At 47.4% G+C, this 13,582-nt stretch overlaps 2 protein-coding genes across 3 annotated transcripts; one reads left to right on the top strand and one right to left on the bottom strand.

Moving 5' to 3' along the window:
- On the top strand, positions 5,870 to 8,370 carry LOC8057842 (protein DETOXIFICATION 33). Its single transcript, XM_002445683.2, has 5 exons — positions 5,870 to 6,451; positions 6,595 to 7,136; positions 7,242 to 7,328; positions 7,446 to 7,502; positions 7,582 to 8,370. The coding sequence occupies exons 1-5, from the start codon at positions 6,134 to 6,136 to the stop codon at positions 8,102 to 8,104; spliced, it is 1,527 nt and encodes a 508-aa protein (XP_002445728.1). The 5' UTR covers positions 5,870 to 6,133; the 3' UTR covers positions 8,105 to 8,370.
- Positions 10,360 to 12,110, bottom strand: LOC8058027 (NEP1-interacting protein-like 1). Of its 2 annotated transcripts, XM_002444571.2 has the most exons (4): positions 11,678 to 12,083; positions 11,345 to 11,523; positions 11,144 to 11,227; positions 10,360 to 11,032 (listed from the first exon to the last, which is right to left on the bottom strand). In XM_002444571.2, exons 1-4 carry the CDS (start codon positions 11,844 to 11,846, stop codon positions 10,709 to 10,711), a joined length of 756 nt encoding a protein of 251 aa, XP_002444616.1. In that variant the 5' UTR covers positions 11,847 to 12,083; the 3' UTR covers positions 10,360 to 10,708. The 2 variants fall into 2 exon arrangements, with proteins under 2 accessions (XP_002444616.1, XP_021319951.1); XM_021464276.1 differs by having other exon boundaries at positions 10,360 to 11,227; positions 11,678 to 12,110.

The raw sequence follows: 13,582 nt of genomic DNA, 5'->3' as shown, positions 1-13,582 counted from the left end.
CACATAAATATCTCTCTCGTACGGTTCATAATAATATACAAATATATTTCATATACAACCATATTAACTTATATTAATATTTATCTAAATTATGGTTATTAAAATAAATTTAATTCTAAGGATCCATACGCGACCTAAGAAAAATTGATGACAATAGTTTAAGCCTGAACCCGACTTCATGTAGCGATTCCAAATGTATAATTAGCATAGGTAATTATTGGTCGATGTCACTATTGTAGAGATAGCGAGAGCACATAAATAAAACTGAATAACTGACGACCGGATCAAAGGCATCGATTGGTCGATCTGTCAATAGTTAAATGTAACGTGATCTACGAGTGACAAGTAGAAATGGAGAGACCAACAACCAGTAGAGAGTAGACTAACGGCTGGTAGGCTAGCTAGTTTTCTTCTTCTGGAGTGCGTAACAGTAGTTTTCTTGAGGTTCAGTTCAGGGGGGGAAAACAAAAGTAACAAAAATATCCATCGGTTTCAATTTCGATCGCGTGGAAGCATGGCTGCTCCCGTAAACTCTTACCTTGTGCCTCTCCTCTCTATTGTAAAGTAAAACTACACTTTCATTTTTTTTAACTAACAACAACAATAACGATATCCTTTTATTTAAAATTTCTCATTGCATACTTCAGCCTCTAAATAGTTTTAAATGGAAATTTTGATAGAGCATGTCTCTCTATTAGAATTTGATTTTTTTTAAAAAAATCTCAATATTTGATAACTTAAAATGCAAATGTCTAGGGCTTTAAATGATTCCAGATGAAAGAAGCTTGCCAAAAGTGATATATCACGTCAACTACTACAAGTTTAATATACACCATGTCAAAATTCTAGGTGGTATCTAAAAATTCTAAAATTTAAATTTAAAATCTTATAACAACTCAAAATTAACATTCGGGGCCGGTTGCCCCCCCCCCCCTCCCTCTGCCACTGGTACGGAACTTGAAAAACACTACTCTCTCTATCCTTAAAATAATGTAATTGTAGAGTTCAAATTTTTCTCAAATTAAACGCGCACTTATAATATAATTTAAGGTATCATCTAAGAGCAACTCCAACAGGGCCCCTACTCAAGCCCCAATAGCTAAATATCGGTGCCCATGCTAAAAACATTACTCCAGCAGGGCTCCTACTCCAAACCCCATATTTACCTGGGCACCCATATTTCTCCCCCAGACCCCATTCCCGTTGGCCCAACAGGGCAGCCCCCATCCTCCATCGCGTGTCCTAGCCCCAGCGCATGCCCCCTCTCTCTCTACCCTTGCATGTGCATGACACCCTACGGTAACCGGCTCGATGCTCTAATTGTGTCCATGTCCAAAGAAAGAAGAAAGAGGAAGAAGAAAAATACACTGACGAGTGGGTCCCTTCTGTCATTCTCTCTGGAATAGGTTTGGGGGCTCAAATTTGGGTGCTACTGTTGGAGTTGAAGCAAAAAAATTAAGCCCCAAGAAGTAGGGGGAGCACCCAAATTAAAAGTAGAGGCTTAGTTTTGGAGGCTACTGCTGAAGTTGCTCTAATGGGGGTGTACTTGTTCAGAACCTAGCACGACACGGCGGCAGAGTCTTTTCATTTCTCATTTAAATAAAAAAAACTAGGATGTTGCACCTGAGAGAAAATTGTAGCCGCAAGACTACAAGCCTGCAATGCTCACCTAAAAAACCAAAAACTTTTCAAGATTTTCTGTCACATCAAATCTTGCGGTATATGTATAAAGCATTAAATATAGATAAAAATAAAACTTAATTACATAGTTTGTCTGTAAATCGCGATACGAATCTTTTAAGCTTAATTACTTTATGATTGGACAATGTTTATCAAATAAAAACAAAAGTGTTACAGTATCCCAAAACTCTGCCTTCTCTGCGGCACATTTGGTGAGGCGCAGTTTTATAGGAGCATTTAGGTAATTTCATATGTACTTGGTTTTTGTGTTCAATCCTACTACAACTGTAATGTTTTTTAGATGAAGCGAGTATAATATAATGTCGGATAACTGAGTTTGAGAGTGAACTCTAGGGGTAGATATACATGATGTGGATCAGTGGGTATCATCGTCTCGGACACTATGGGGGCAAGCATGCCGTTGAGTCGTTGACCTTGTGTTTTCCACCGGCGCACGAGGATCGTGTGAAGAGATCGTGTTCTGATTGAACAACAACCGCGACCAACTTGCAATTATTAATTTGTTCCAGTGCAAAGGATGGCTAGATAGAGACAGACGGAGCGTGCAGGCACGACACATGCGTCGGGCATTACATTACCTCACTTGTCTTATTAGCCGTATTTTTTTTATCAATTAATAGTATTTTCTTTCACAATAAATCAGCGAACAGTACTTTCAATCATGACTTTTCAGACCAGCGAATAGATTAAGGCTGTGTTTAGTTTATGAAGGAAAAAATTTCACGACACTGTAACACTTTCGTTTGTTTGTGGTAATTATTGTCCAACTATAGATTAACTAGGCTCAAAAAATTCATCTATATTCAATACTCCATGCATACGTCTAAAGATTCGATGTGACTGAAAATCTTGAAAAATTTTGGATTTTGGGTGGAAGTAAACAATGCCTAAGGTGTGTAATGATCTTTGGAGCAACTCCAACAGTTTGGCAAATTGCACTTGGCAAATCTCTATTTTTGCCAAGTCTAAATCCCAAATGCCAAGTGGAAAAAAGAGGCCTCTCCAACAGTGAGCTATTTGGAGTTGGCAAATTAAAATTTCGTGGCCCACAAATTAAACTGCACTTCTTCGACGTCTTCATGTTGTGTTTCTTGGGTCATCGGAATGGAGAGGTCACCGATGCCAGCAACACCACCTTCTGCTCCATTGCCACATCCATTGAGAAGAATGTCACTGAGAAATCCATCCCCTTCCATTTGATCTGAATGGCAGAAACATCAATTTTAGAAACTGCAGCAGCATGAATCGAGAACAAGAACATATATGCAATCAAGAACAACAGATGTACAGCAACATTCATAGAGAAGGGCGCCAACAGAATACTGTATGTTGATCTAGGCGCCAATAGAATACTCTGGTGAAAGGGCGCCAACATATGTACAATCAAACCTAAGCTACAGATCGATCTATGGTGATAGCTCGAGATATACCTAGACACAAACAGATTGCATAGAGATCAATCTAGCATCATCAGACCTAGACCTAGACACCGCCTCCATCGATGCTCCTTGATGGGATCCAAGCATATACAGACCTAGCTGATCGGATCCAAGCATATACAATCAGAGATGAAACGGGATCGAGGGTACCTTCTGTGCTCGCGCCGTCGATGGTCCTCGCAACGAAGAAGAGGGGCGCCGTCTCCATCGCGTCGAGGAAGCTGACTCGTCCTTCTCCGCGCGTAGCCTGGCAGACGAGAAGGAACGGGACCGATCGGTCGCGATATATATTTGCGCGATCTATATTCATTTGACGGCAGCGGGAAAAAGTTTCACAGTTCGCGCGCGCGGGAGAACAGGCCACGGGCCGAAAACCGCGATTTGCCAAGTCCACCGAAGCGCGCATATATGCGCCGGTTGGGAGAGAATTTGCCAACCTTAGATTTTTGCCAAGTGATTTTGCCAACTTATTGGAGAAGCTTTTTTGTGGTTTTGCCAAAAATCTCAATTTGCCAAGTGCATTTGACAAACTGTTGGAGTTGCTCTTAGATAGGTTATAAAAAGAGAAAGAAAATCCCCACAGGTGAGATCGGTCGTCGTGGCGAATTGGCGATCCAAGAAGAGGCGTTGCAGTGGGATCAGGTCGCTCATTGTTCGATGGCGATAGTTAAGCGTTCCAAGGCTCAGCAGCCTCGGGTTTATTAGGCAGGTTTCTCTGCTCTTCAGCTTCCTGCATCTTTGTCGATGCTGTTTTTTTCTTGTAGCACCGGTAATTTCCGATTATCGTACTTGCACTGCTAAAATAGTAAAGTTTTTCTAGTATTTTTAATTAGTAATAAAATATTACCACTAATTAAAATACTAGAAAATCTTCACTAGGCGGCATTTATTAGAAAAAGTTTATACTAAAAAAACCCCACGTCACTAGAAGAAATTGAAAAATCTAGTTGTGTTGTTTGAAGTTTGTATGTTTGATCTACTTCCTCTTAATGAAAAATGTGCCTCATGGCACGGTCAAGAAAAAAAAGATCAGTCCTCATCACTGAGCTGCGACATCTCACATCTTAGACGAGAGCGATACACATACACAGTAAATTGCCAAACTGGCTATGTCACTGCATTCACAGGGAATAGTCTAAGGACTCGTTTGGAACATAACATCTTTTTAACCCTTCTGAATATTATATTTTTTTTCTGTAAACATAAATGGAGTCATAATAATTCTTGCAAGACTCACGTAAAATAATTCCTATGTTTTAAAGGATTCTAAGGGCCTATTTGGAACAAAGGAATACAAAATAGAGGAGTAAAAAAACTGCATGAATAAAATGGAGTTAATAGTGGAAAACTATATAGGATTCTAAAACATACTTTGAGCTGTTTGGAATGGAGGAATAAAACTACAGAAATATGAACAAGCATGGCAAGAAAGGAAGAGCAATCTTTCCCTTGGGTTGGAGTGGATGTTTTATTTCCTTTGTTTTGCACTACAAGGACATACATGGGACAAGTAGATTCTTTTTATGCTTCGCCCTCTTCCTTTACCCTCCTAATTTACACCAGCGTCTAAGGGACGAGTAGATTCTTTTTATGCTTTGCCCTCTGTTTTTACCCTCCTAATTTACACCAGCATCCAAAAAGTTCAATCTAGCGGTGTGCGGCTGAGCATTGTTGGTTTGGGCTATGAGATTTTGTAGCTTCTTGATTGCCTAGTGGCACCTGGTCACTCTTAGCGGCACCTAGTTCAATGCTTGGTCATCTTTTTGGCTAGGTTCGTTAAGTTGTTTCATGTAATTTAGTTGTTTTGTGTGATTTATTTTCAGTGGTTGCTTTTCTTTCGATTGGCAAGGGATTTTATTAAATCGAGAGGATAATTACATTCCTATTTACATCTAAGACTTTAGACTTTAAAAAAACATACTAGAGTAAATCTAGATCCTCCAAGTGTCATTCTTCACCTCCAATGCATGTCTTTGATAATTGCCAAGTAATGCTATGTGAAACTCAATGATGTCAAGGACCATAGTCATAGCATTACCCTCCATCATCCACGACGACAGGCCCCAAACCTTGGAGACACTACATGATCCAATGCCATGGGATCTTTCTATAACACATCTAACACTTTGAAAGTGCATAGACCACCTCATTGTAAAAAATGATAATATAACCACTAGTTCTAGTCATGCTGAAATTAGAAGTCTGGATAATTTCGCGGCCATTGTGAGATCGGAATCTAACAAATCGGTGATGCAAAGATGCAAATGAGGAACATGACCATCCCCACCAATTGCATCATCCCTGCAAAAAGAACGATGTGAGGACGCACGACTAAATGCCTAGTTAGGCATTCACACTGAAATTCTCTACAACAAACATGATCGATAGATGGATCGACAAAGATGATGTCATCTATAGTAGCCCATGTGAGCTCGTTCCTCATCACCGCTAGCGAGGCTATCGCACAGGGAGGAGGGGGGTCGACGGTGGTGATGTAGAGGAGCCTAGGGCTTTGACAATAGGTTGAGGTGGCGACGATTTTTTGATGTTATCTTGTATATTCTTCTGCTACATCAATAGAAACACATTTGTCAGGTGTTATTTAGCTTAAAAAATTTGTTGTGAGTCAAATGTGGATAACTTTGCCATGTTTTTATAGAAAAATGTATTAAGATCTACACTATCAAATAAATATGTTCTCAATGTATCGGGGGGTATATAATGCCACATTGCGCTCCTGGAGATATACCGAGGTATAGTTCATTAGTAGGAATAGCTGGTCACCTGTGCAGTATGGGTCCAGCTCGATAGGACGATCCAGTATCCCAGTTCCGAGCTGCCCATTTAAGATGCTGCCTCCTCCTCCTCTCCTCCATCATTTGATTGAGGTTTCTAGTAGAGAGCACAGCACCACACAGAGCGAGCGAGAGAACGAGCCAGCGAAAGAGATTATCGATTGGTTTCTTACAGGAGCTAATTAGCTAGCTAGACCGATGGCGGTGAGCGGCGGAGGAGACGACGAGATGCTGAGGGAGGCGTTGCTGGCTGCCGGCAACGGGAACGGGAACGGGAGCTTCAGCAAGGGCGGGGAGGACCTGGAGGAGATCCGGAGCGTGGGGTCCTTCCTGCGTCACGCGGCGGCGGAGAACCGGAAGCTCTGGTACCTGGCCGGCCCCGCCATCTTCACGTCCATCGCGCAGTACTCGCTCGGCGCCATCACCCTCGTCTTCGCCGGCCACCTCACCACGCTCGAGCTCGACGCCTTCTCCACCGAGAACAACGTCATCGCCGGCCTCGCCCTCGGCATCACGGTCTGCATACTCTACCCGCGCGCTGCAGAGATGAAATTTGCAAAGTAAAATTTTGCCATTAGATTTTGTTTTCTTCTATGAAATTCTCCTGAACAGGCAGCGCATGCATGGGCATGGCTGCGCGTGTTGTGTTGGTGACACAGCTGGGGATGGGGAGCGCGCTGGAGACGCTGTGCGGGCAGGCGTACGGCGCGAAGCAGCTGCACATGCTGGGCGTGTACCTGCAGCGGTCGTGGATCATCCTCACCGCCATGGCCGTGCTCATGCTCCCGCTCTACCTCTTCGCCACCCCGATCCTGCGCCTCTTCCACCAGGACGCCGAGATCGCCGACCTCGCCGGCCGCCTCGCGCTCTACATGATCCCGCAGCTCTTCGCCTACGCCTTCAACTTCCCCATCCAGAAGTTCCTGCAGGCGCAGAGCAAGGTGATGGCCATGGCCGCCGTCTCCGCGGCCGCGCTGGCGTTCCACGTCGCGCTCAGCTGGTTCCTCGTCGGGCCCATGCGGATGGGGCTCGTCGGCCTCGCCGTCGCGCTCAACGCGTCCTGGTGGCTCGTCGTGCTCGGCCAGCTCGCCTACATCCTCATGGGCTACTGCCCCGGCGCATGGAACGGATTCGACTGCCTCGCCTTCTCCGACCTCGTCGGCTTCGCGCGCCTCTCCCTCGGCTCCGCCGTCATGCTCTGGTGCCTGCGTATCGTACTACGTACTCTACATACTGGATTATTATATTGTTCGAGACTTTGGCTGCTGACACACGTGACACGTTCCTTCTCACGAATATAATGTAGCCTGGAGTTTTGGTTCTACATGTTCCTGATCGTCATCGTCGGCAACCTGGAGAACGCTCAGGTCGCCGTTGCCGCAGTCTCCATCTGGTGAGTGAGTAGTCACGTAACGTGTTTCAGACGAAATGGTTGCTCTGCACCTGCAGTTCTAACGCCTGCTCGATCGCTCGCCGTGTTGCTTCTGCACTGCATATATACGGACCACAGCACGAACCTGTTCGGGTGGCAGATCATGGTGTTCTTCGGATTCAACGCTGCCATCAGGTAATAATCGATCGCATTGGCATAAATCGATCCATCTCTCCATGACGCGCAACTATATATTCTACGAAAATGCTCGCAGCGTGCGGGTGTCGAACGAGCTGGGCGCCGGGCGTCCCCGCGCGGCCAAGTTGGCGATCCTGGTGGTGCTCATGTCGTCGGTGGCCATCGGGCTGGCCTTCTTCGTGCTCGTCCTGGCCTTCCGCGACGTCTACGGCGCGCCGTTCACGGACAGCCCCGAGGTGGTGCGCGCCGTGGCCAGCCTGGGCGTCGTCTTCGCCTTCTCGCTGCTGCTCAACAGCGTGCAACCCGTGCTGTCGGGCGTCGCCGTCGGCGCCGGCTGGCAGTGGCTGGTGGCGTACATCAACCTCGGCTGCTACTACCTCGTCGGCATCCCCGTCGGGTACATGATCGCCTTCCCGCTGCGCGGCGGGGTGCAGGGGATGTGGGGCGGCATGCTCACCGGCGTCGGCCTGCAAACGCTCATCCTGATCGCCATCACGCTGCGCACCAACTGGGACAAGGAGGCCAGCGAGGCGCATTCCAGGATACAGAAATGGGGTGGATCGTCGCCGGCGGCGGCCAAGGTTTCAGATGACTGTTGATGGGAAGATGCCATGCGAGCAGAATGGCATGGTTCAGTAAGCGCTGAAGAATGCTTTGATTTTTGCGTGCTTGAGAGTTCGGGCACCTTCTTGGATTGTATGATTTGTATTTGTAAATCTCGTGCGGTGCCGGCCAGTGGTGTTTGGGCTTGGAGGTGATCTTGGATGTAATGCCAAGAACGACAGGTTGTGCAACCTATAGTACGCGCTTCTTGTTGCTCGGGCTCAAAGGGAAATGAATTAATCGGAGTACAAATTTGATATGATACCGAGGCAACAACTTTTGTTTTATGTTTTTGTCTGTAAAGACGGATACCGTGACACTCCTACATCTTTCTCATATTATTACTAGTAGCAAGTTAGCCTGTGCAATTTGCATGGCTAGATACACTGCTATATTTTATATATGTGTATGAATGTTATGTGTTAGTTTAGATTATTCTCCATTATTTTGTTTCTTCTTACTGGGCAAATTTTGCTATAGAACATTGGACTTTGTTGGAATTGGGAGGATATGATTAAAATCATGGTTCTGTGCTATCTGACATCATAGGTCCATAACTATTAAAACAATCATTTAACCAATTTGACGAGAGAGAGGAGAGGAGAGGAGAGGGGATATAAAAAGTTATTTTCCACTCCACTTGTTGACTTCAACTTATCTACTCTTATGAAACTCTATTGAAATTTCATTTAGACTGGCCTTACATGGCGGCCTCGGTTTGAGGGCCTTCCCATACTCTCCTTTGGGCTTGCCCACCCTAAATATGGTGAAGTGGGATGGGGTAAGATGAGCGGAAGACGTACAGGCTAGAGCAGGAGACTACATTGCCCGAAGGCATTATAGGAGTATGTGTTCTTCGGTCCGGCGTCTTTGGGAGCCTTTCTCTTGAGGCCGAGGGTGCCCATTTTAGTCCTCTTGGTTAGTGGTATGCGCCCGACCTTGGCGCTAGCAAAATGCATAACATAAGGTGTAAACTTAATCTTTTTTTTAATGAGTCATCATATTTAATAAAGTTTTCTGATAGGTAATATTTCAAAATGTTAAAATTCATGACATACAGATGGTGGACATATTTTAGTACATGGGTAAAAGGCCACCACCAATACGACCTATTGTTGCATAAGGTTTAACTCATTGTATCAATATTTCTCACTTTTTACCCATACAAATGATTGAAACATATATTACAATACATTATAATATAATTAAAAAATGATTGCATATATATGAATCTTGACATCTTGCTCAGCTACCTCTCGCCAAAGTGAGAGGGATGGAATTAGCTGTGTGAGCTAAATGACAGAGAAAAGACGACAGGGACTACCACATAGTCCCAGGTAGTCAGAGAAACAAGAGAGAGGAGGTAGCCTTTGCTGGTGGGCTAGCATCTGACTGTTTGTTGGCCAGCCCAAACTGAAGGGAAGCGTGGACCGCTGATTCTGGGAGAAGGGAAACAAGATGGGCCAAGCCAAGGAAGCAAATGATCTCGGGACTCGGACTAGAGACAAAATGTGCGTAGGGAAACTTCAAAAAGAAGAAGAAGAAGAAGAAACAAAATTATTATATTTTCTGAAACTTCGGAAAAAAAAAACGTACAAAACGGTTCCTAACAGAAAACAAAAACATGAAACTATTTTCAAAGAAAATACATAAATCTTAAATATGTCATGATGCACCAAACAAATTTATAAGCCTATGATTCTTTCATTTGACTGAATTTCGCAAAATTTAGGGCCTATTTGGCTCCCGCCACAACTGTGGCTGCCATGAGTGTGGCAGACGAAACGTCCGCCAGACAGTTGGTGAGCTACGACGCCGAAAATGAACTAGCAGCTGTGGCAGGCGCCAAACCTATGGTGATGTGCGGTGTAAGCGTTCGACACTTGCGGCAGCACTTGAGGGCGAGCTGACTTGCGGCGTGCAGCACTGGAGGCACGCTGACCTGCAGCGTGGGTTAGACGCGATCCAAACGCGCCACTTTAGAAAAAATATTGATGTGCTGCCCAATCACGTTAAAACTAATTCTTCTTGAAATGCAGTTCCACGATATTGATAGTTGGATATATTTTTTGAATGGAGTAGTACTAGTAGTATAGTAGATATTGGTGCAATGGTGCCATCTTCCGGCAGCCGGACATAACCAACTGCAATTAGTTTGGTTGTCCAGAACAATGAACACATCAACCTTTCCCTCGGATGGAGCTACCACTCAAATTTGCGTCTTGGAGCACGTGTGGTGTGGATCAGTGGATGTGCAAACAACACGCACTGTCACCAGCCGGTGGAGAGTACAGTATATATAAAAAATCTCAATTCTACAACTATTAGTCTATTACATTATTTACAACATTCACCTCTATACATATTTACACATCGTGTGTGTGTGACAGTGTGAGCCACGTACTGTATCTGTACATGCGTGCCCAACACGAACAAAAAACAAACAGAAAAATCAAGGTATGCAAGAGAGAACAACCAATTTGTCCTGCTAGGCTGCTACTACCTACTAGCCTACTATACTCTGCTCCTGGTCCGTGACACGTGTGATGATGTGCACGCGCATATGGTCGTCGAGAAACGCGCGCAGCTAGCGGCCTAGACTAGACCGCGCGGCGACACAGCGGGCACGACGCGTGCCGGAGCAGCCAGACGTCGATGCACGGCGGGTGGAACGTGTGCCCGCACTCCGGCAGGCTCCGCGCCGTCTCGCCGGCCTCGAAGTCCTGAAGGCAGACGGAGCAGCCGATGGGCTCCCCGGAGGCGTCGGTGACGGTGTCCTCGGTGAAGGCCGTGACGGGGAGCGCCGCGATGGCGGCGGCCGGCATGCCCTTGGGAGGAGCGCCGGCGCCGGCGCCGGCGCCCGTATCGAACATGTCCGCCAGTGTCGCCGCCATGTCCATGTCCCCCGAGTCCGCCGCGTTCATCTGCGCGGCCGATCGAGAGCACGCGTTAGCTTTGGCTGGACTGGAGACCTGAGAGCTTCGTCGATCGACATGATGATGATAATGGACTCTGAGAAGATCGCTTGTGCTTACCTGACTGTCGACGGCGCTCTGCACGGCGGGGTCCACCTTCTCGCGTACCAGGCGGCCGGTCAGCAGACTCCAGAGAACATCAAGCTGAAACATTTAGCACAGATTTGTTTACTAGGTTGGTGATTAAAGAGATCGGATTGTTGGATATCAAATGGCGAAATCGATTGATTATTCGGGTGGTTGCCCGGTGCAATTACTTACCACGTACAGGACGCTCCAGATCCCGGACTCGTCGGAGCGCCAGATGGCGACGGAGGAGTCGACGACCTCCATGGACACGACGGCGCCGGAGATGGCCCCGATGCCAGCGCCACGCACCAGGCCGCTCTCCGTGGCGAGCCCGATCAGCGCGCCCGTGACGGCCCCGAGAACCATGCCCACTGCAACAAACCAACAGAAGGATCAGGCAGTGAGCCGGGGTTGTTGGTTGCACGCGCCAGCACAACAAGATGCGGTGAGCAAGAGAAGCGAATCGAAATCGATCGATTGATCAAACAGAGGCAAGTCGAAAATATAGCTAGATTCTAGACCGACCTGCCGCGAAGACGAAGGTGACCAGGCTCCGGACCACGGCGCCGGCGACGCGCGCCGGCAGCCGGGAGATGCTCGTGCCGCCGCCGCCGCCGCGCGACCTGGACGACGACGGCGCTGGAGAGAACGACGCGCTGGCGGTGCCGAAGATCGCGGCCGCCTCCATGTCCATGACGATTTCTCGCTCGCTTGACGGTGCGCGCGCAGGCAGAGGAGAGGACGCGAAGGGGGGGAAGAAGAAGAAGACCTGACGGTGGGAGCTCTGGCTTAGTCGTAGCAGAGCAGATGAACACAGCGTAGTCAGACGAGGGCTTTTTCGGACGGACTTTTGTGTGTGGCGCCGCCGCGTTTGGAAATTTATAGGTTGTTCTGGTGGACGTACGCGTTGTTCTTGTTGGAGACTTTGGTGCCCCTGGAGACTGTGGTGGTGGCCGATTGGCACGCGTCGTTCCTCAACGGCTGCGCTGGGCTCGCCAGGTCAGCCGTGCGCCGGCGTCTGCTTTCGCAGGTGGGTCCGACGTGGAGAGCCTGGCTGGCGGTGGAACGCGCCCACGCAAAAGCGTCCGGGCGAGAGGCTTGTGCTCCGCCTCCGCGCTGTGCCGGGCGCATAAATGCTAACCATCCGTCCGGCACGCGGCTGACGGCGACCGGCCGGCGGCCCCCGGCACCAGGGTGGTTGGCGAAGGCGAAGGCTCCTCGCCGCGACGCGCCGCGCCGTGCGTGCCGCGCTTGGGTTTCCTTGCTTGGCTCGCTCTCTTAACGGCTAAGCTTCCCTCTTCCCGCACACCACCACCAACCACGCGACGATGACGACGACGACGCGGGGCGGCGCGATCCGTCGTCCCGCTGCCCCTGCCTTGCCGTTGCGCTCGCGGCTCGTCCGTCACCTCGCGCGCCTCACTCGTGGCGGGGCTCCCCGGACGGGCGGATCGATCGCAGTCGCGCGTTGAAAGGGAGTTTCGAAGCATCGCACGCACCTGCTGCATGCATGCGCGGTAGAGGAGAGGAACAGTGGGTGGACACGGAGCTCGCCGGCCGGTCAATTTCCGTCGACTGCTCACTGCAGCTTGCAGGCAGACAGGCGTCGTTTCTTCTAACGGCGGTTTCGCTGGCGCTTTTTTTTTTTTTTTGGGGGTTGGACCAAAACAAGTTTCTACGGGAATTTAAAACCTTTGGGACCAACATCTGACTTGCTCCCCTCTACTTGTGAAAATGACCGCGATGACTAATGACTTTTTTTTTTTTGAAAATGACCGCGATGACTAATGACTTTTTTTAGACTCCAAGCACCTTAAACACGCACGTAATCTCAGGTGGATTGGAATTTGCATCTTTTTTTTTTGGATGGCTGAGATAGGCCATCTGCAGTGCCCTGCAACTGCAAAGCTGCAAATGGGCCAAAAGTCTTTTGGCCCTTCTAGCTGAGCTGCCAGCCCAACCAGCCCATTAGTGGTATCACTTTTTCCCCGTCCAAGGGTACGCGTTTGCATCGCCATGGGATGTGTACGAGATGAGTGCACTTGTGCAGAGAGAGACTGATCTATAAAAGACAAAAAACATAATAAATTTTTGTAGTTTACAATATTTTCGTTAAAAGGCATCTTAAAACCTAAATAGTCAATTCAATGTTCAAATCAACGAATATAGATCTGAACATTGTAGCAATTTTGTCAAGCATCCAAACAAAGGAACATGTGTGTTACTGTAGCAATTATGACTAATCATGGACTAACTAGGATTAAAAGATTTGTCTCGTGGTTTCCATGCAAACTGTAAAATTAGTTAAATTTTATGTTTATTTAATGCTCCATGTATATGTTTAAATATTCGAAACGGGACGGGGTAAAATATTTTTGGGTGAGAACTAAACAAGGCTGACAGTTAAAAATCATATATTCAGCCATGCAG

This window comes from Sorghum bicolor, chromosome 7 (assembly GCF_000003195.3).
Source record: "Sorghum bicolor cultivar BTx623 chromosome 7, Sorghum_bicolor_NCBIv3, whole genome shotgun sequence".
NCBI classification, from domain to species: domain Eukaryota; kingdom Viridiplantae; phylum Streptophyta; class Magnoliopsida; order Poales; family Poaceae; genus Sorghum; species Sorghum bicolor.
This window is presented reverse-complemented; position numbering and strand designations above follow the sequence as displayed.

Coding starts and splice junctions, on each gene's coding strand:
- LOC8057842 (XM_002445683.2), top strand. CDS start 6,134: ATGGCGGTGAGCGGCGGAGGAGACGACGAGATGCTGAGGGAGGCGTTG. Junction 7,137..7,241: donor GGCTCCGCCGTCATGCTCTG/GTGCCTGCGTAT, acceptor AATATAATGTAG/CCTGGAGTTTTGGTTCTACA. Junction 7,503..7,581: donor GGATTCAACGCTGCCATCAG/GTAATAATCGAT, acceptor AAATGCTCGCAG/CGTGCGGGTGTCGAACGAGC.
- LOC8058027 (XM_021464276.1), bottom strand. CDS start 11,846: ATGGACATGGAGGCGGCCGCGATCTTCGGCACCGCCAGCGCGTCGTTC. Junction 11,524..11,677: donor CACCTTCGTCTTCGCGGCAG/GTCGGTCTAGAA, acceptor GGTTTGTTGCAG/TGGGCATGGTTCTCGGGGCC. Junction 11,228..11,344: donor TCTGGAGCGTCCTGTACGTG/GTAAGTAATTGC, acceptor TAAATGTTTCAG/CTTGATGTTCTCTGGAGTCT.